General features: G+C 38.7%; 1 protein-coding gene across 6 annotated transcripts in view; it reads left to right on the top strand.

Moving 5' to 3' along the window:
* Positions 1–20,634, top strand: part of hectd4 (HECT domain E3 ubiquitin protein ligase 4) — a 268,508-nt gene that overhangs the window by 182,862 nt on the left and 65,012 nt on the right. For all 6 annotated transcript variants that reach the window (XM_080208163.1, XM_080208164.1, XM_080208165.1 and 3 more), the window contains 15 exons: positions 1,171–1,355; positions 2,287–2,440; positions 3,203–3,483; positions 4,669–4,858; positions 5,935–6,016; positions 6,588–6,790; positions 8,163–8,298; positions 10,159–10,341; positions 11,423–11,587; positions 12,789–12,958; positions 14,296–14,411; positions 15,256–15,359; positions 17,217–17,378; positions 18,253–18,401; positions 18,873–18,952. In XM_080208163.1, coding sequence (XP_080064289.1) covers positions 1,171–1,355; positions 2,287–2,440; positions 3,203–3,483; positions 4,669–4,858; positions 5,935–6,016; positions 6,588–6,790; positions 8,163–8,298; positions 10,159–10,341; positions 11,423–11,587; positions 12,789–12,958; positions 14,296–14,411; positions 15,256–15,359; positions 17,217–17,378; positions 18,253–18,401; positions 18,873–18,952 — 2,360 coding nt within the window. The remainder of the gene's footprint in view (positions 1–1,170; positions 1,356–2,286; positions 2,441–3,202; positions 3,484–4,668; positions 4,859–5,934; positions 6,017–6,587; positions 6,791–8,162; positions 8,299–10,158; positions 10,342–11,422; positions 11,588–12,788; positions 12,959–14,295; positions 14,412–15,255; positions 15,360–17,216; positions 17,379–18,252; positions 18,402–18,872; positions 18,953–20,634) is intronic.

Genomic DNA, 20,634 nt, shown 5'->3' with positions numbered 1-20,634 from the left:
TGTCTCATTATTGTTCTGTGGAACTTCTGCAATGTAATTACTGCTGTTCATGTATTTGCCAAATTTAGTTTTATTTGTAATTTGTAAGACCTGTATTTTAATTTTTGAATATTCAGTCATCAGCTATTACATGGACTATCAACAACAAAAACTTGCATTTGGAAAGTGCCATTAATGTAAAACATGTTAATGTCCCTCCAGGAATGCTAATAACCAAATTATTGACATTTAGCCATGTAGAGATATTAGCACACATGACCACAAGCTTCATCTAAGAGCTAGTTTTTAAGGGGCATCTTAAAATCAGTGTAATGGAGGGAATTCAAGAGCTTAATCCTAGGCAGCTAAAAGCACAACTACTCATAGTGGGTCAATAAGGACATGCGAGACAGCAGAAATAGGAGAGAGGAAAGACCTCAGGATTGATGAAGATTTTAGAAAAAGGGTGGGCAGGAAAATGAGAAATTGAAGTTCAAAGTATTTTGGACCGGGAACCAGTGTAGGTCATCCAGCACAGTTGAGCATATGTCATTGCGCACTGTGCATGCTTTCTTGAGGAACATGGTACTGGCACTCATGCAGCTGAAGTTTGCCAAGCTACATAACCCAAATATTACATCTTAATAAAACCACTTTTAAATCCAATTTTTTTTAATGCAACTGTTTAGATTGCCAGTATGTGTTGCATTCATTGATCTCAGTTGAGTTAGTGGCATGGGAGCTACAATTATTCTCTGTTCTAGGGTCAGGGAAAGTCAACCAAAGCCCCGATTTCAGGTCACTGTCCAGTCATTTTGGAACGGAGGAGAAAGTGAAATCACCCATTAGTGCCTCAATTTCATACTGTGACATCTAGAGGCAGTCTATCAACATTCACTGGTTACTTTGACCTCTAAATAGTCTCAATTGAAGGGATTGGGAGCCATGTAACTGTGCATAATTCTGAAGAAAGATTTTTGGGTGGTAGAATTTAAAAGACATGATTATCAATTTGAGTTCCAAGCAATTGCATCTTACACAGCCAGGAAAACAACTTGGAAACTACAAAAAGGATTTTTTGACAGTGTAAACTGCTGTTTGTCATATGTTCAAGGAGTTTTACTTGTTACGACTTCTGTTCTGATGTAATGTTTTGCATATTTAGAAGTCTTTTTGTTACCCCACATTTAGGAGTGAAGAGAAGTGTCTGGTGCGGAGTGGCTTGGTGCAGCTCATGGACAGACTCTGTAGCCTGACAAGCCAACGAGAAAGTAGCTCCAGTGAAAAACAGACAAGGAAGCAGAAGGTAGCCACTATGGCCTGGGCTGCCTTCCAGGTACTGGCTAATCGCTGTGTAGAGTGGGAGAAAGAAGAAGGTGAGAATTATTCGCAAATGTAACCATGTCTGTCCCTGCTCCCGCCCTTTCTCTGTTATGACCTTCAAACTATTAAAACCCTCACTGAGCATTATTCATTTGTTCCTGAATGATGTCACCTTTCTTGCAAGCTACTTGATCTTGGTTTGTGTCCCAGACAATGGGTCATGGCTTTGTGGCAGTTAAGACAAAACCTGAAGATCCTTGCTAATTTTGTGAAAGGATGTTGAGGTTCAATGAGAAGTTTTTTTGGTTTAAAAAAAAGTCAGTGATCTCTTTCAGATAGCTCTGCCTCAAAGTGCCGAATGGTACCAAAGGAATAAGGCGTTGACCACATCCTTGTAGTAGAGGCCAGTTCGTTGTTGTCCATTTGAATGTGAATGGCTGCTTATAACTTAAACCTATTTCCAACAGTTGGAACATCTTTTTACTGAGTCATATTTGGACCTTGTGAAAATCCTATTCTTTAGAGTGAAGAACTGACATTGAAGTACTTTGCTGCTTCAAGTGTTCCACCCAATGGTTGCTTGTGGAACAACATTGGGTTATTTTTTCAGTAAGCCATATGTTGCTCAGTGGCAGTGTGAAGCACCCTATTCAAGAGATCACCCAGTTGTGTGAAAAGCAGGCAAGACTGTCAAATATGTTAAATAGTTAAATATGCATGAGTAAATGTATATCCACCAAATACAGTACCAATCAAGCTTTGTAAAGTCGGCTTATTTTGCTTTCAGTTTTTCTATTATATTATTATCTGAACTGAACCTGTGTATTTTTCTTAGAGTTTCCTTCAGTTCAAAATCAAAACTAATCTTTGTGGGCCTTTAACTTGCTTTTGGCTTGGCCTGTTGGACCATTCTCCAAATACACTCTGATGTATTGGGGAGTTAGTGCAAGGGGCATTTAATATGTACTTCATTTCTCCAACCAGGTGTATCAACAAATGCAGTGCATTCTGGGTTAGCACGTCAAGTATCAAGCCTATTAACCAATCATCTTGCCCGTGCTACTGAGTGCTGTGGGAATCAAGCAGCAGGGAATGATGCACTGCAGGATGTACTCAGCCTACTAAATGATCTTTCCAGGTAGGGAAACATTTAGAGAAACAATTGATTAAAGATGCACTCAGTAAGGTGTACGTACGTACAGTTTGAAACTTCAGTGAATCTCATGTAGCGATTTACAACCATCGGCTACTTTTTGTATAATGTGTACAGTATAGTTTTATTTTACTGAAATGTAGTATATGAGTGAAGCACACTGAATATACCTGCTCTGCTGTCATTGAATTGAACTACATTAATATAATCTGAACAGTCCTTTTGTTGCGTGTTGTCTGTTTGAAGGAAATGGGGTGCTCTTATTCCACTTTGTTTTTTTGAAGTTGGCTATTAAGGACAGTGATTGCTCACAAGCAGAGGGCTACATTAAATTCGGTATGCAAATCTATTTTGAGTGAAGTGAAATTGACCCTCTTGAGCTGCATTGCTTAGCATGATGCAGTTTTGCAGAATTTCAACTTTAAAATTGTTTAGTGCAAGCTACAGGTGACTAGCACATCAGTAGATAAATTCAGTGTTACTGATTTTAATTTTGTGTTGAACTGCACTTTTCAGAATGTTTTCTGTATTTGTCGTTCAATATATTTAAAACTTCGTTTGGAAAACATCTGAATTGGTGGAAATGTCAAGTAACATGAAGTGATTGACAACCTAGCTTGATTTTTTTTTAAGCACCAAGTTATCTTGCCTGGAATATATTTTGCACATATGACTTTTGGAAATTAGTGAAATAAATAGTTTCAGCAGTTAATTAATCATACATTTTAACTCTGATCTTCCTATCAGAAGTCAAATTGGTAAAGCAATCCTCAGTCAGCCTGCCTGCGTGTCAAAGCTCCTTTCGTTATTATTAGACCAGCGGCCATCCCCCAAGCTGGTACTCATCATCCTTCAACTTTGCCGTGCTGCCTTACCTCTCATGAATGTGGAAGATTGTGGGAATGTGGAACTGCCTCCATGGAGCTATTCTGTACCTTCCCTGGACAATGAACAGGATGACCCTGGTGATCCTGCTTCAAATATTGCATCACTTCTGTTGGCTAAACTTGCTGATTATGTTGTACCAGGTAAGTTGTTAGCTGGACAATGACTAGTAATGTATAGCTAAATTGGAAGAGAACTTTTGCCATTAAGTATGAATAATCTGCCTTGCCCCTCTTGAACCATTTTAAATCTATTTACTTGTCCTTGACCTTGATTTGGCAAGCATTTTTCTCTTGCACTTCAAAGGTCATCAGTTTGATTTAGGCAGTTATTTGTATAACGATAAAATATGCAAACTCTGTCCCTTTATGGTAAGAAATTATTTATTCTATGAAAATCACTGGTTCTGGTGTGTTCTTGGTTTTCAGGTGATGTGGAGCATAGTGTGTATTTTTATACTGAAAGAACTCTTTTCAGGCAACAATGATCTTCTGGCTCTGGGATGACATTGTGGCAAGATCAGGTGCTGAGCTCCAGGAGATTTCTGCACTGTCATTAAGAGCAGAGCTGTAGAAAAAGGGGTTACAGTATTTGGAGCTGGTGTGGTATCATTGTCACCATTACTGGCACAAGTCCATGATTAGTGTCTTTTTTAACTAATTTTGTGGTTTTAGCCTCATGATTATGCAAGTATTTTAATTCATAAACATGAAGAATCTGGGCATCTAAAAGATGCTACTTACCTGAAACCAAGATCTCCCTCTAAGTCCTCCTCCTCCTGAGGGCATTGTCTTGCTGGTATAAGTTTTTTTTTGGAATCAGCTCCTCCAGTGCTCTCTATGGTGGCTGTTCTTTGTTTGTGTGTCTTGGTAGTTTAGTATTAGGAAGCTATTCCTCAAGGGATCACAGCTGAACCTTATCTGATCTTGAGCTCAAATTTACACATGAAGACTCTGCAACAGTTGATAAATTGTTGATCGGGGCAGACATGGTGTTTTCTTCTTTCACTAACCCAAATATGCTATGGCATGGTGTAAAAATCGAGCGGCCACCATCATAGACTAGTTTGTTTATTGAGGTAAATGTTAAATCTTGTAGTGGGAATTACTGTTGGTGAGATATCAAAAATTGACTCTGCAGTTTTGTAGAATTATTTTGATGGTGCTAGAATTGAATAGTGTAAAATGAGGAAGTGACGTAGTTAAGTTTTTGCCTTGTGTTCACATAGCTTCAGTAGTCTAGTATTCAGGAAATCTGGCATAACAATGGAGCAGTATTGGCCAAATCTGTTTGTTTTAGAAGCTGAACATTTAACACTCTGTCCTCAGGGTGTCAAACTGTGCTGTCTCCCAGCACATCAGAAGCTGGTTCTTCCTTTACAAAATCCAGCCCAAAGAGCTCAATAAAAACAGAAAAAGATGGTGGAGAAGAAAGCGAAGCAATAGATGGTAAACTGTCGATATTAATACATAAACGTGAAGATCAGTCATCCCATGAAGTCCTTCAGCCATTACTCAGGTAGGTGCAGCAGTAATGTTCTCCTTTTCCACCACCTATTTTCTCCTCCCCAAAAGGATATTGGGTGATGTCCATCAGCACTAGCTATTCTTAAGCATTTTACCCTGCAGGTTTCATGCCCCCAGATTTCATGTAAGCTTGGACACGGAATATCAACAAACTGTTTAGCCATTGGTTTGGGGCAAGGATTACAATCTATTCCAATCCCATCCACACACTGTCAGCCTGTCCATGCAGAGATATCATCTTTGTTTGAATTGAATGCCCATTATGTCATCAACTAAAATCCACACTTGCATACTTTGCAGGATGAAACAGAAGTAGCAACCCTGCTTTTTCCCCCGTAATAGATGAGAGACTATAAAGTTGACCAACCTGAGCTGAGATGTGGAGGTGTAACAAAAGGCCATTAATTGAATCTGGGAGCTTCCTCCTTTAAATCATTCAGATTTTGTGTATAGCAACACGATGGCACCGTAGCTAGCACTGCTGCCTCACAGCTCCAGGGACCCGGGTTCGATTCCCTGCTGGGGTCACTGTCTGTACGGCGTTAGCACATTCTCCCTGTGTCTGCTGTGTTTTCTCCAGGTTCTCTGGTTTTCTCCCACAGTCCAAAGATGTGCAGATTAGGTTGATTGGACATGCTAAGTTGCCTCTTAGTGCCCCAGGATATGTTGGCTAGAGGGATTAGTGGGGTAAAAGGATTATAGGGATAGGGCTTGGGTTGGGATTGTTTCAGTGTAACAATGGGCTTAATGGTCTCCTTTTTCACTTTCAGGATTCTGTGATAACCCTCTGTGATTACCACTGCTGTTGTTGGCAGTGGTTCATTAAATTAGGACTGCTATGTGAAAAGGTTTTGTTATTAACTTGAAATTTCAATCCAACATTAGACTTAGGCTAAAGTGGTACCTTCTATCACTCCCTGAACAACCTAAGATCTGCTGAATGATTTTTTGTGGCTGTACAGAGAGTAACATAGCATGTAATCGTCTATATCAGCTGAAAATGCAGTACAATTGTGGAGTAAAATGTTCAATTATGCTTTTACATCATTTCAACCCTTTCCTTTGTAGCAGTTCAGAGGGGCGTCCTTTCCGACTGGGCACTGGAGCAAACATGGAGAAAGTGGTGAAGATGGATCGGGACATGACTAAAGTAAGGAATTATAAGAAGTTAAATCCAGTTCAGAGAATTGTAAAAGACCCTGACAATTGTAACATCCTCAGCATGGACTGGGGATTGCTCATGGGTCTTTCAGTATCTTCATGACTCATCTTGCATTCAGCAAAACCTTTGACATCAGAAAAATTTAACTTTTATCTATGGACTGAAGCAAATAAGACCAGAGTAGTCGTGTGCTGAAAGAAATACTGTTCTTCAATACTAGTTTAAATCTTTTTAACAAGCTAAATAGTTTCCTTTGATGTAAATATTTTCTATTTATTAAAAATACAAGTTCCTGTTCTGAAACAAATTGCTATCCAAATGTAACATTGTGAATATTCTGTCCCAAATGGACATTAACACTCAACAAAATACTTTTCCCTTTTTATTTTGACAAAAGTTAAGAAATCAAGTGGATCAACGTTAAATTATAAATAACTCCAACCTTTCAGCTTGCCTGTGGAATGCCTGTTTCTTGTTTAACTGAAGTAGAACAGTCATTTAACATTCCATTGGCAAAATATACCTGATGGAGCACACTAATTATATTTTTGTTTTGCAGAGTGGGTACTGTGAAGTTATTACAGAAGAAGCAGCTGCAGCCTTACGCAAGGCTACCAAATGGGCGCAGTCAGGGCTAATTGTAAGTGTGGGACCACCAGTGGAGGCTACAAGTCAGGAGGCTACTAGTGGACTGACAACTGGTGATAAGAAGAAGACGGCTCAGACATCCATCTGCAGAGAAAAAAATGCAGAACTTGCCAGGTATGAGGTGGAGAGAGACAAAGGAGAAGTAAGACCAGATAATGAGGGAGTGTGCCCTTCTAGTGTGGGTGAGAATTAAACTGTTCAAGCTCTGCTATTGAAGAATATCATTTTTTTTTTAATTGTGAAGCTAGTTACAGGACTAAGATCTGGAATACAGAACACAGACAAGATTGTAGAGGCGCTAAAGTTAAATTAGTGATCAGATGGCAAAGGTAGATCAAAGACCAGTTGCTTTGAGGTAGAAGAGGAAGCTGAGGGATGGAACAAAGTATACAATTTCTAAGTTCCTGAGAATTAATTTGCTGAGTTATAATAAAGATTAAAATTTAGTCATCCACCCTTGTATTGTTAATCTAAATTGTTATGGTTTCCTATGTTACAACAGTGACTCTATAATCTAAAGTGAGTAAAATATTACTAAGACTGGAAATCTGAAATAAAAATAAAATGCTTTAAATACCCAATAGATCAGACAACAAATGTGGAGAGAGATACTGTTAACACTTCAGGTCAATGAAAAGTCATCAACCTGAAATTTTAGCAAAATACTGCAGCTAATAGAAATCTGAAATAAAAACAAAATGCTGGAAAAACTATCAGATCTGGCGGCATCTGTGGAGAAAGAATCAGAGTTAAAGTTTCAAGTCCCTATGATGTCAGAGCTGAAGAGAGGTAGAAATGTGGTGTATCATATACTGTACAAGAACAGGTGGAGCAGAGTGGAAGGTCACTGATAGGTGGGAGCTAGGAGCATATGCAACAAAAATGTGTAGGGCACAAGACAGAAGAAGCTTTACTGGAAGTGTCAATGGCTAAGGAAGGTCATGATAGTGACATAAAGGTAAGTTAGTGGAATGTATAAGCGGAAGAATTAGGTCCAACCTTGTAATCAAATCCACTGATAAGGGTGGTGCCATTTTGAAATACTGACCTCTATCTCCGCCAACTCTGAGACACTTTCTCAGACACTTCCTCATACCTCCCCTAGACCATGATCACACCGTCAAGCCAGGACTGAGTTTTTCCAGCATTTTCTGATTTAATTAACTTGAAATTTTATCTCTGATTCTCTGTGCACAAATCTTGCTTCATCTTCTGCATGCTTCCATTTTTTTCTCTTTATATTTTGATGCTTTAAGGTATTGTGTGGTTGAGGGTCTCAGACAGAACAGAACAACTTGGTCATTGCACACTTATTTCTGTAGCTCTCTATATATTCTTTATTTGTGAATTTGATTAGAGTTGAAACAATAGACAAATTACTAAAAGGAAATTTGAGGGCATTTTTTCTTTTCCAGAACAATTTTGAAATTGGATTATGACTTGAGTTCTGAATGTTTCCCTTTTGATTTTTTTTGACTACCTGCAGAACTGACCCAATCCGACCATTCATTAGCGGCCATGTGGCAAACAGCATGGCAGCAGAGGTGATTGCCCTGCTGCACAACTTGCTGATGGCTCCTGAGTTCAGCACTGCCCAGATCTGGACCACCACAGCAGAAAAAGTAAGTAAAACAAAAAATATGCTCATAAGCCTAGAATTTAATTGGAAGCAAGAATTCTAACTTTGTTTTCCACATTTTTAATGTTATTGATACTTTGAGCTAGTTGGCGATGGTTGTTATGGACCCTCATACTAGTAACTAACAGGCTTTTCTACAACAAGCTCAGGGAAGTGCTATACGATGAGGAAGTGCAGTAAAAGGCTGAATGTGAAATTTGATTATCTGCAAAAATGTTTTTAATTCAATGATGGTATGTTTTAGTTTTGCCAAAATCATTAGTAATTGGTTTGAGTACCTAATTGATATTTCGTAAATTTTGGGTCATTAATCCACCAGTATAGACAGTAATCTGCATGTTCAAGTGAATGTATCAATGCACTCCCTGTTATTAACTTTGAATTAGGAAACAAACAAATGTCTGGCTCCTGTAATTTTGCATTTTTGTAGTATCTCTAATATTTTTAAAATGGGAGAAAATGTAGATCATGTGTAAGTGTGATGGACAGTTGATTGGGTAATCAAAGAAGTTCAAGCAAGAACACTCACCAGGTTGGACCAAGTATAGAAGGATTTTAATTATAGTTTCTGCCCTTCTATGTGAGCATTGTTTTAAGGTGGATAATTAAGTTTCTGGTGATATCTTTATTCTTTTGTCATGGCCTTGGAACCATGTATGGCATTTTCTTGCATCTTGCCTGCTCCAGCTTAAGTTTGTCCACGATGAGCTCCAGTACTTCTGACTGCTGATTTTAGAATGGACTTGATGTTCGTTTTATATTTTAGGATTTTGTAAGCTGGAATCCTCAGTTTTGGTTTTCAGTTTATTAAATGCCAGTTGCACTGAAAAGATACCATCAATCTTAATTATACATTGGCACAAGTGTCAGTTGTCTTGTTGGTGGAAACTAACGAAATCTATGGAACTTTTGAAGATCAGCTCAGCGTTGAGCAGCTTCAACATGATTCTGTTGAGAGTCTGTAGGCATAGAAGGAGGAGATAGGATCAAGGCCATGGTGTTTTTGGAGGTGCAGGGTGCTAGAGTTGAGGTAAAAGTGTTTTCATTTGTGACAACAAGTCTTCCATGTTTTCATGTTCACTTCTGATGTGCGTATTTTCAATTCTTGGATCTTTCCTGTCATTTATCTTTAAATTGTCCTCAGCAACATCATTGGTATTCAGATTTTGTTTGGGTTTATCAGTCAGTGATGTCCAGTTTCATTTCTTGACAATTTTCTGCCGTGGTTGATGTGCTGGCAAGTTGGCTTAAAGTTGGACAATACTTGCAGCTCAACATTAGCAATCCTAAATCCCTATCGTCTTGGGCCATCTGTAGAAGCACTATGGCTCAGAACCGATTCCATTCTCTTCCTGCAAGCCTAAGCAACATATTCAACTTCAAAAAGCTTCAGATCCTTCAGACTTCATCACCAACACTTCTATTTCCATTTGCACAAAATTACTTAATTTTCCTACACCAGTATTCACTTCTGCTAAAATTTTCATCCATCTCTTATGCCACTTGTTATCCTCAGATTCAAAATTCCCAGTGTCCTCTTCACTGGCCATAACTATTGAACTCAATACAAAATTCAGCTCTTCCAAGAATGCTGTCCACATCCTACTTTACTCAGTCTTTTCATTGCACTCTTTGGTCAGTGACGGCCATCCCATTTCCATGTGCAGGAACACTCACTTCAAAAGCTCACCTAATTATTCATGATCACCTTTTAACAACTACCTCCACATCGTCTCCATACCCTAATTATAAAGTCTTTGGAGTGTTTTGTTACATTAAAGGTCTTACGTAAATAGTTCCTTTTTAAGTACTTACTGAAATCCTGTTTCCCATCGTTCGACAGGTTCTGTCTCGAGCACTGATGTACATCCCTCAGCTTGGTAAATATGCAGAAACTGTCCTGGAGAATGGAAGTAGCAGTGGGAGGAAGTTGGCAAAACTACAGGCTATTGGGCGACAGGCAGTGGCAGCACTCTGTGCGCTTGGGGGCTTCAAAGAGACCATTAAAATAGGATCTGAAGTGCAGGTAATGACCCATTGTCCACACGTTTTTCTTGTGTGCCCATGTGCAAGACTTCCGTTGTAAAATTAAATTTTAATAGAAATTATGCATCCAAACTGATCCTGTTTTTTTGTGAGCACTTTCAGAGATTGCTTTGATATTTCAGTGATTGACGTCAGTAGTGAGGTGATTCATTTTACCAGAAATAACTTCTCCCTGGGCATAAGCTCTGTAGATGAGCTGAGGTAATTGGAGGTGTAGGTTACATGGCATTAAAGGCAATACCCAAAGATGATCAGGCTGTTTTTAAAAAAAAGAACAAGGGGGTTTAAGGGTTATAGACAATAATGGTCAAAAAGTAACAATGAGGCTGCCCAAAAAAAAATCAGTAAAGCATGATGGAGTATTGTGCTCCTTGTTGGAGGAAAAATTTTAGTCCTCAGTGGGAGTTCAATGTAGATTTGCAATGACAGTACTTGCAGTAAGGAAATACAAAATATGAAGATTTGAAATTTTGTGTTGTCTTTTTTGTTGGAATATCACTGATTCTGGGATGATATGGGAAAGGTATTGAAATGCAAAAGGGTGGTATATATGAAAACGGATTTTGTATTTCCAGTAGTTGAAGCATTAAGAATGCGGGGGCATAGAAACAAGATTAAATCTAAGAAATTTAGAGCAGGGTCAGGAGAAACTCGTGCAAAATCATGAGGCTGTAAAATTCACTTTGTGAATTACTGGTTGAGACAGAAACTAGGTCAAGTTAATAAGGTTCGATTAGGTGTATGAAGGATATGAAGAGATATGGAATGAAGATAGCTAAAATTGTGTTGGAGTATGAATCAGCTATGACCTAAACAAATGGCAGGACAGATTCAATGGGTGAATGGCCCCCTGTTCCTATGAAGGAAAAGGATTGAAGAGCTATTGGAACAGGGTTGCTAAATTTGATTTGGACTTGTTTGTGGCGGGTGGGGGGGGAGTGGTCTGCTCTCATCAAATTGCATTTTGTAGCCTTTTTCTGTGTTATAAACTTCTAATTTTTTTAAAAAAGCTGGGAATGCAACAGCTTTAGTTTTAGTCATGAATTAATGTTTTCTCTTAGGTTTCAGGGAAAGGGATATCTGGAAGCATTGGAGTGGTGACCTCTATTAATGAGCAAGAAGGTATTGCCACAGTCCGACTCCCCTTGTCTGATTTTCGAAAGGCTTCCAAAGCATCAGACACGGTGACTGTTCCAATATCAAGACTATGTACTCCACGATGTGAGGTTAGTTGTTTATAGAAACCAGCTGTGGAGTGGGACTGCTGATAGTGAAATGGCAACCATTTAAGTCAGTGCTTCCCAAACCATTTTCTACTGTGATCCAATTTCCATTCTTCACCACTGGTGTGACCCCACAGTGAAAACTGGGGTGTGGCAGGAGAGAGTGTTTAAGCAGGGTAGGGGTTCAAGCAGCAGGGATAAAAATGCAAGAAACATCTAAGACACATTTTGGAGGCAATTGGGCCTTCAAGCTCATTATATTAGGCCATGCCCATAGGCAAAAATAATTATGAACATGTAATGTGTCAAATTTGAGTCTCCTTTCTACACTGGTCATTGCTGCTTCAGAGTTTGCGGCCTACAGTTTGGGAACCTCTGAATTAAGTTGTTTGGAAATATTGATCTCAGAATAATCTGTTAATTGTTATACTGTTACATGGTTTTGACAGTGACTGTAATAATACATTTTATTGTACTTCTGTGGTGTTTGCCTCCTGCCAGATACAAACTAGTCTGCCAGATTTTTTTATGATATCCTGTATTTAAATTCTGTGTTGCAAGATCATATTCTCCCACTGTTTTGTATTGATTGCTGGCATCTCTCAGCTGCATTGTTAGGAACCACATCTCATCCCCTCCATCTCATTTACTTGGATGTGTTAATTTAATGTAATGTTAATGGAGGATGAGATGGTAAGACTGTAGTGGTCCTCATCTCTCTCCATTCCCCACCACCTTCTCACAATAAAATTGTGGCTTGTTTAAAAGTCTGCTTAATTCAGGATGATGTAAACAATTGAAAGCACATACAATGTGTTTCATGATTTGTGCAGTAAAAATTTTAGACAATTTGTGTCTGTTGTTTTGAATAACTTGAGTCCTCATTCAACCCCAGAGTCATAAGACTATGGTTTCAACTGGGAGTTCATCATGTGTGCATTCCTAGTTTTATCAATAAACTGACACAACAGCAGGTGAACACTGGTCGATTTTGGAGTGCCATCGGTTCCACACTACCTTGGTTTGAGGTCATTGAATGCTGTTGAGATGGGGAAGAAATGACATGGGAAAGAAAATGGGGGCAGTAGTGTCCCAAAAATGTTGATGGCCTTAATTGCTTAACAAAAAAAATTAAAAATTTGTGATACTTTTAAAAGTTGTGCCTTAACACGTGCTTTGATTTTTTTTTAAATGTACTTTTTAGGCCTTGCCTTTGCATAAACTGTCCATCACTGAGAAAGTAGTCCAGGCAGTTCAGTCCATGTTGCTCCCACAGGAGGGGAGTCTCTCTATTCTGACTTCACTCCCTGCAATTGGTGATGGTTCCACTCCTGTGATGGCAGTAGTGCGACTTGTAGCTGAAATAAGGACAAGGTAATGTAACCTGGCTCAAGTTATGTTTTTTGTTGCATTTGTCTTTGGTTTTACCTTGTTCTCGGCAGATTATAAAAAAGTTTTTTTTCATGAAACAATTTGGTGTGCCATATTTGAAAAGCATCCTTCTCAAATTTGAGTTCCTGACCGACATTGTTTACAAGGAAAGAATATGCTTAAAGATCTTAATGTTGATTGACGGGACCATAACTGATCTGTAAAATTGCTTGATGAATTTGATGTTTTGGACCTAAGCTGTTCGTGTGTTTGTGATTTCTGTGCTATGTATTTAGACTTCATAATTTAACTGAGGTGCCAATTGCCAAGTCAAATTTCTTAAAGCCGTGTATATTTCCAGTAACCCTGATTGAACAAATGATCAACTTTCTCTTAAAAGATTTTGCCTGAAATATCCTTAAGTGCACCTGCGGCAAGCATGCCGACGTGCTGGCCAAGTCAGCGAAACCCATATCCAATGAAAGAATAAATTTTAAAAATGGATAATTTGTGCCAAAATCTTGGTAGCTTTTGAACTCTAGTTGATAAGGTTATTGATCCTTTGTGGAACAGTTTGTATAGTTGCACAACTAATTCTAGATCATGTCCTTGTGAAGACTTGTGCAGTTTCATTGACAAAAAAATCAATTGATCAGCAAAAAGGAACTGTTTTTAAATTTGAAGTAAGGACAGCCAAGTAATTGAGGAGAAACCTTCAGATTCTGCATCCCTGCCTTACCAGACCTCCATTATCTGAAAAAACTAACTGGGACTCCAATGTTAAGTCCATCAGAGACCTGGGCATATTGGATTAGTGGTTCTCAGTTCATCTAGTATGTTTTATAAACTGGATATGCCAGTACATTATCCAATTAATTTATTGTTGACAGTTCTATTGTTCTGTGTTGATTCAGGATGCGTGACTTTTACCAAAAAAGTGTTCTGCTACAGTGACTCGGGGCACACAATAGCAGTGTAGCATCTCTATAGTACAAAAGGAGGCCATTCGGCCCATCGAGTCTGTACCAACCATAATTCTACCCAGGCCCTACTCCTGTAAACCCACACATCGACCCTGCTAATCCCCCTGACACTAGGGTCAATTTAGCACAGCCAATCGACCTAACCCACACATACATTTAAAAGTATTATAAATGTGAGAAAATAGGCAATTTGGAATTCTGGGACATCATCACTAAATGTTATTTTCTCATTATATTTAACCTCTGTCCTAAAGACACAGAACATGCTGATTAACCCATTACGATAAACAGTGAGTGGTGCTGTAACTTCAGTCCTTGATTACATTGATGTAACTGACAATTCTGTTACTTTTACAGAGCCTGCTTAGTGATGGCCCAGTTACTGGAAGATAGTTTGTTCTGTGAGGAGTTTATTCAGCAGTGTCCAGCAGCAGTAGAGGTCCTAAACCTGGTGGCACAAGAGTGCAGCCCTGGTATGTATCATTGTTTTAAAGTGTGGTTAAATGAAGTAGATTCTGAGTGAGTATTTTCAGAACACATGTTTTTTGCCAATATCTTTGCGATACCATGGGCATGGAGCACAAAGCAACCACATGAAGTTAACTCTTACCAGCTAATACCGTATGCAAAATGTTACTTAAAATTGAATAAACTCTTGAATGAAATCTGCACAATGTAGATTGTGTGGGGTGGAAGCAGGTTCAGTCATGACTTTCAATAGAGAATTGGTTAATCATCTGAAGAGAGAAAAAATTGCAGGGCTATGGCAATAGGCAAAGGAGTGGGACTAGTTGAGTTCCTGCAGAGAGCCAGTAAGGGCATGAATGGTCTCCTGTGGTTTTAGCTATTCTGTAATCCTAAACCAGAGGTTACAAATCTGTAACTATCAATCACTTCATTCTCGAGACTTATGACTTCACTGGTCAATTTTGTCTTATGACGTCTATCAACTGGTCAACTTTGTCCTTGTGATTCTCTTTGTGCTATTTTAATTTGGAATTACATTGCTCACATTAAAGTCTGTTTGATTTAAAGCTTCCAAGTGTTGTCATAATGATGTTACTATTTCCCGCATTTCACCATTTCATTGTTTTCTTCCTATAGCAGTTGAGGATTTTGGTTGCATTTCTGCATCAAAGTTTAAAATAACAAGTTCATTTGTAAGTCGAGGGCAGAGCACAATAATGAGATCTTATGTTGTCTTCTGTGTACCTGATTACAAAATTGCCTGTATGATACTGTGCAGTCTGCATACTTTTGTTTCTTGCAACTGCTTATTCATTCATTTTTATTAAGAAAATACCCTCTTATTCGCAGGTGAACGATTGGTGGTTGTGGAGGCTCAGTGTGAGAGACTACGGATGTTATACCGTGACTGTGCTCGTCCCCCTCCTCCCCCACTGCAATCTGACAGGAGACAGGTAATAGTACTGCAAGGTACATGTAATGAAGCCACATTATTACCCACTCTATTACTCCACTTCACTGAGATGCTGACATTATTCCACTGAGTATTCTTTTCAACATCACTTTGATTACTTTATTAGCTTCTCCACTTGAGATTACCTAATTCTATGATTGGTTAGTTAGTTAGCTAGCTAGCAACATAACCTGTGGAAGATGAATCAGTCAACCAACTCTTTATACTCTTTGGTATCTGTTGCTCCATAACAATCATTTTAATAAGGTTTAAGAGTAGATGCACATAATTGAAACTCCAGTACTAGAAGGGATTTCATTGACTCTGAGTTTGGGAAGTAAAAGCTCACGCAGACTTAATGGACCAAATGATAGCCTCCTGCACCATAACAATTCTGTGATTCTGTTTCGTAATACTGTTCACTTTGTCCCAGTTTTCCACATATTACGTTTTATATGCAACTCTGTAGTAGTTCAGCACCTGGACAGCAACTTTTTATATCAGAATAAACGCATTACACCATGTTATGATAGGATTGGTTTATAACTTCCTGTCTGCGCAGCGTTGCATTTAATAATGTGATGGGGGATCTCCCTGAAAAATTACCAGACAAGAGTTTACCGAGCAATTGTCCAGAAGGGCTGACTTCCCTTGGTAACTTCAAAGTCACAATTTTAAAGACCCCAGACAAAACCCTGCAGGGGACCACACCCTCCATCCTGACACCAGACCCACCCAACCTGATGTCTGAAGCTGGTCCCCCACATCCTGTTCACATTATTGCTGTAAAAAGGGGGGGCATGTCCTTCACTGCACTCCATTTACACTTTGCTGGAGATTTGAAATTCCAGTGAAGTTAATTCGCTACAGAGTGGCAATCGTGCACTCTCAGGAAGTTACTGGCCATTGGAGCTTCAAGAATCGTCATGTTTTAATCGTGTAGTCGTTGCAGTTTCGTTGCAGCTGTCTGGTCAAAGTTGTAACATTTATCTTTCCCTTATTTGTACTTCAGTCAGAACAAATTCCATGTCCCATATTACATTGTTATATATTTTTGATTTTTTTTTTGCTTACACCTGTGCATTGCTGTACATGTTTGTACCGCAATAAAGACGGTGGAACTGCACCACTTCCGGCCATTTGACCATGCTGCCTTATCGACAGTAGCAAGCAAGTGCACAAGGGTGGCCATTGGTTATTTGCTCAGTGATTTTTTTTTCCTTTTTTCAGGTGGATCCTAGTGGTTTGAGAACTGAATCAATGTAATTCAGTAAAGAAAATATAAGGAAATAATTTGGAGGTGAATTTTTGCCAATTTTCTCCCCTTCTGAAGATACTGATTCTTACTGGGAAACTGGTTATTTATCCAGTGCCTCACCCAAGTTCCCTTAATGCATAAGCTCAACCAGTGAGCGTAAAAAGACTGGATGAGCCCGATTCTGTTCTTGTTGGACATTGAGCCACATTCTTTCCAAAAGGGTCACTGAATAATGATTGGGAAAAGGCTTTTTGCTCTTTTTTTGATTTTATCTCCCTCCCAAGCCAAGGAACTACAAATCAATTGATGTTTTTATAGAAATCAGCTAGCTCACTAGATATATAAAATTGAAATTACTTCTAGCCTGTGTCACTGTGTATAATCCCAAATGATGCTTTCACTCGCAAGGGTATTGGGGGACCTTAGCCTGATCATAAATATACTTTGTTTAGCCTGTTGGCAGATGTTCACTTTGCTTGATTGGGCGTCGTTTAGTGTGTCAGGTTAAAGGAACATTATCATTTTTGTTTTTTGAAAGTGGGTCATTTTGAAGTAGATTTGAAATTGAAAGTGTTACTTCCCCTTTCTTCATTCTTCCAGCCAAAAGAAATTACTTGGTGCCCCTCTCGGGTTTTCCCTCCTGTGCGAGCCTGCATGTTTTCTTCCCATCTTACTGCTGTGACATTCCTAGCTGATCCAAGCGCAGGCGGGGGCTTGCCTCGTGGGACATTCATCTATGCCACATCACAGATACCTGTACAGGTAAGAGTTTGGCAGCAAGTGAATAAGGGAGGCACTGAAATCATATGAATACTATTACAATAACTTCAATGCCACTTGCATTGAATCAGCAAGCTAGCAAGAAGTCATGTTGTCTGAGTGCTTGGATGAGAGAGAAGAAAATTAATCAGATTGCTTCAATAGCTTTCAACAATCAGAACAAGTGACTTTGAATCGGCAGCCTGAGAAAAGAGAAAAAATTGAATGGAAACAAATGCCAAGTGCTGAATGTTTATTGCAGGCCAGCCAATATCTAAAAGAGAAATGGTTTAATATATTGGGTGGGATCTTTGTCAGAATTTAACCTTTTTTGTGATGATGAGTCCCTATGAATCCATTCCCAATGTTTTGAAAACCTTGTTGTCAATCATTGTCAGATGGAAGCAAACTCTTTGTGCCGCCTATACACTGAACTAATTAGGCACTTACCTATTTTTGTCTTATTATTATTCCAGTGGTTAACATAATGACATAGGTAAGGATGACTGAAAACTATTTAAAGCAGTTACTCCCGTGGAATTTGGGATCTAAGGGAAAGTAGTGCTGTTTCCATCAATTAAAATACTATTTTATATTTGTCCTTCAGACATCAGGCCCCTTTATTAGTACGTACATGGATAATTAAACTGTATCAGCTATCATTAGGACACTATATACAATTTTAAAATAATTAAAACTACATGTCATAATTAATAGTGAAATGCTTTAGTTTTATGTGCAGCAGTTTCAAGTACTTATTCATATTACCAGCTTTTAACAAATAAAATTAAAACAGTATGTATTTATTCCTATTTAATTATGAAATGCATATAGCTAGTCAGATATTTACAGTTAATGTTGTTTGTGTTCTTCTAAGGCACCATCATTTTATTGGGAGTTAGAGATTGTTTCCTATGGCGACACAGATGATGACAGTGGCCCAATAGTGTCATTTGGATTTGCTACAGAAGCTGAAAAAAGGGATGGAGCTTGGACAAATCCTGTTGGAACCTGCCTCTTCCACAAGTATGTGTTCAGAATTTTCTGTTGTGCGAAGAGAGCATGGTTTAACTGCAGTTTAGTTTTACTTGTCATCCCATAATGAAATGCATTATCTTTCTTTGTCACAAAGATCAATAGTGTTCTGCCACATTTTCTTTCATATTAGGCTAAAACAGGAGTTGACTTGTAGCTTGATATTATTCAACAAACCCCTCAAGCTAACTACTGAAAAGAAGACCAAATGATGGTGGTTCAGCAATGCATGGGGGAAAAAAATATTAACCTAGCTTCATCTTGATACTTTCCCTCAATATTGTGGCTGATGTCCTGAATTTTGTCATGTGAAGAAACTTGTGGTTGCAACTGCTTTTTTCCTGTAGGTTGAGTCCATGCATTAGCACATAATTGTGCTACACTCCTAATTTGCACTTCAGAACAATGCTTGTAGAACAAAGAAGTTGCATTTTTTTTGTTTATTTCTTTTTCTCTCTGCAGTAATGGGAGAGCTGTGCATTACAATGGATCCAGTCTGCTGCAGTGGAAGAGTGTTCGGTTAGATGTCACCTTGTCACCTGGTAAATGGCAGTTGTTTCATGCGCATTGTTTTGTTTTAATTGGGATATATTTCAAAGTGGTCAAAATTTCAGAATTGCTTTTATTGAGTTTTGTCATGTCATTCAAATTTAATGATTTTCCCCTCAGCTTTGTATTAGTATGTTTGCAAATTGTTCAGTTCAGCTCCTCCCTTGTAAAACTTTATAACAAGTGTTTTCAGAACAAAGTGGATGCTTCATTGTGTGAACGAATCTTGGTTTGTAAATGCTAACAAGTCAACTGAATTTTGTTTTTATCATGACAGCAACCCACTTCAAGTTATAGCCTTGTTCTCCTGACAGTCTTAAACCTTTCATGACCTTTGTTATGATTTGTGTGATGACCTGAATCCTTAATTCTGTTGTCCAGCTGGGTGGGACTTCACCTGGTTCCATTCCTAGTTATCTATTCATAGTCAGCAAATCACTTCTACTGACTTTTCATCCTGCTCCTGCATTGCTACCTTTGGAGTCACTCAAGAATCTATTATTAGCCTCCTCCTATTTCTCATCCACATACTTCCTTAGCAACATCACCTAAGGCAACATTAAATTCCACATATAAATAGACAACATACCTGACCACTCTTGACCCTTCTCTTTCCGCTGATGAGGTTAGACATTGGATGAACAGAAAATTCTTCCAGTTCTATATTGGGAAGACTAAAGCAATTATCTTCCAGCCCCGTTACAAATCCTGTACCCTAGTCACTCCAGCCATCTCAGTCTGAGTCAGAACTTGACTTTGCAACCATAGCATCCTACTTTAGAGATTGCATATCCTCCCCATCATAATGACTGCTTATTTTTACCATTATAAGGTTATTACTGTGCTGCTACTTCAACCTAACTGCTGAAATCCTCATCAATGCCACTGTTACTTCTACACTTGACTATTCTAATGCTCTCTTGTCCGGTTGCCCACTTTGCACAAGCTAACAACTAACTCATCTCTGCTATACCTATTGTAGCACACACTAAGTCCTATTCATTCCTCATCCATGTGCTTGTTGGGCTGGATTAGCCCTCCATCTGGAAATTCCTGTCTTTAAAATCTCATCCTTGTTTTCAAATGTGACCATAGTCCAACCCTACCTACCACTCAACCATTTGTTAGACAATCCACAGAGATCTTGGTAGTTCTTCAATTCTGGCCTTTTGCCAGGCTTGATTTTCATTGTTGATTGTGCCTTTAACTGTTGAGGTCCCAAGCTCTGAAATTCCCTCCTGAAATCTGTCTACCTCCCTAAGTCTCACTCCTCCTAACCCGCTACCAATTTTTGGATTAGCAGTCCTAGCATCTCCTTATGTGGCTTATGTTAAATCTTGGTTGATAATTGGTCCTGTCCAGTGCTTTGGAACTTTGTTAAAGGTGTTGTCTAAGTGCTTGTTGTTCCATCACCTAAGCATATACTTAAGTCACGTATATCACCCTGAAATTTGTTTAACCAGTAAATTGTTAAATCACTTAACTTTCATAATGGAACCAAAAAAAGCGAGAAATTGCTTGTCTCAATATATGTCTATATTGTACTTCTATTCACTTTCCTTAGACTCGTTTATGTCCACCTGAAAGTTAAGTTGCATTCCTTTCCAGCATACTTTAACAAAAAACTGTATTCATGATGATGTCAACATGATCTCTGGCCTTTTTAAGTCAGTGT

The sequence above is a fragment of the Carcharhinus amblyrhynchos genome, chromosome 20, assembly GCF_965287045.1.
Source record: "Carcharhinus amblyrhynchos chromosome 20, sCarAmb.v2.hapA, whole genome shotgun sequence".
Classification (NCBI taxonomy): domain Eukaryota; kingdom Metazoa; phylum Chordata; class Chondrichthyes; order Carcharhiniformes; family Carcharhinidae; genus Carcharhinus; species Carcharhinus amblyrhynchos.
Note: the sequence above shows the minus strand (reverse complement) of the source record. Positions and strands in the feature narration are given on the sequence as shown.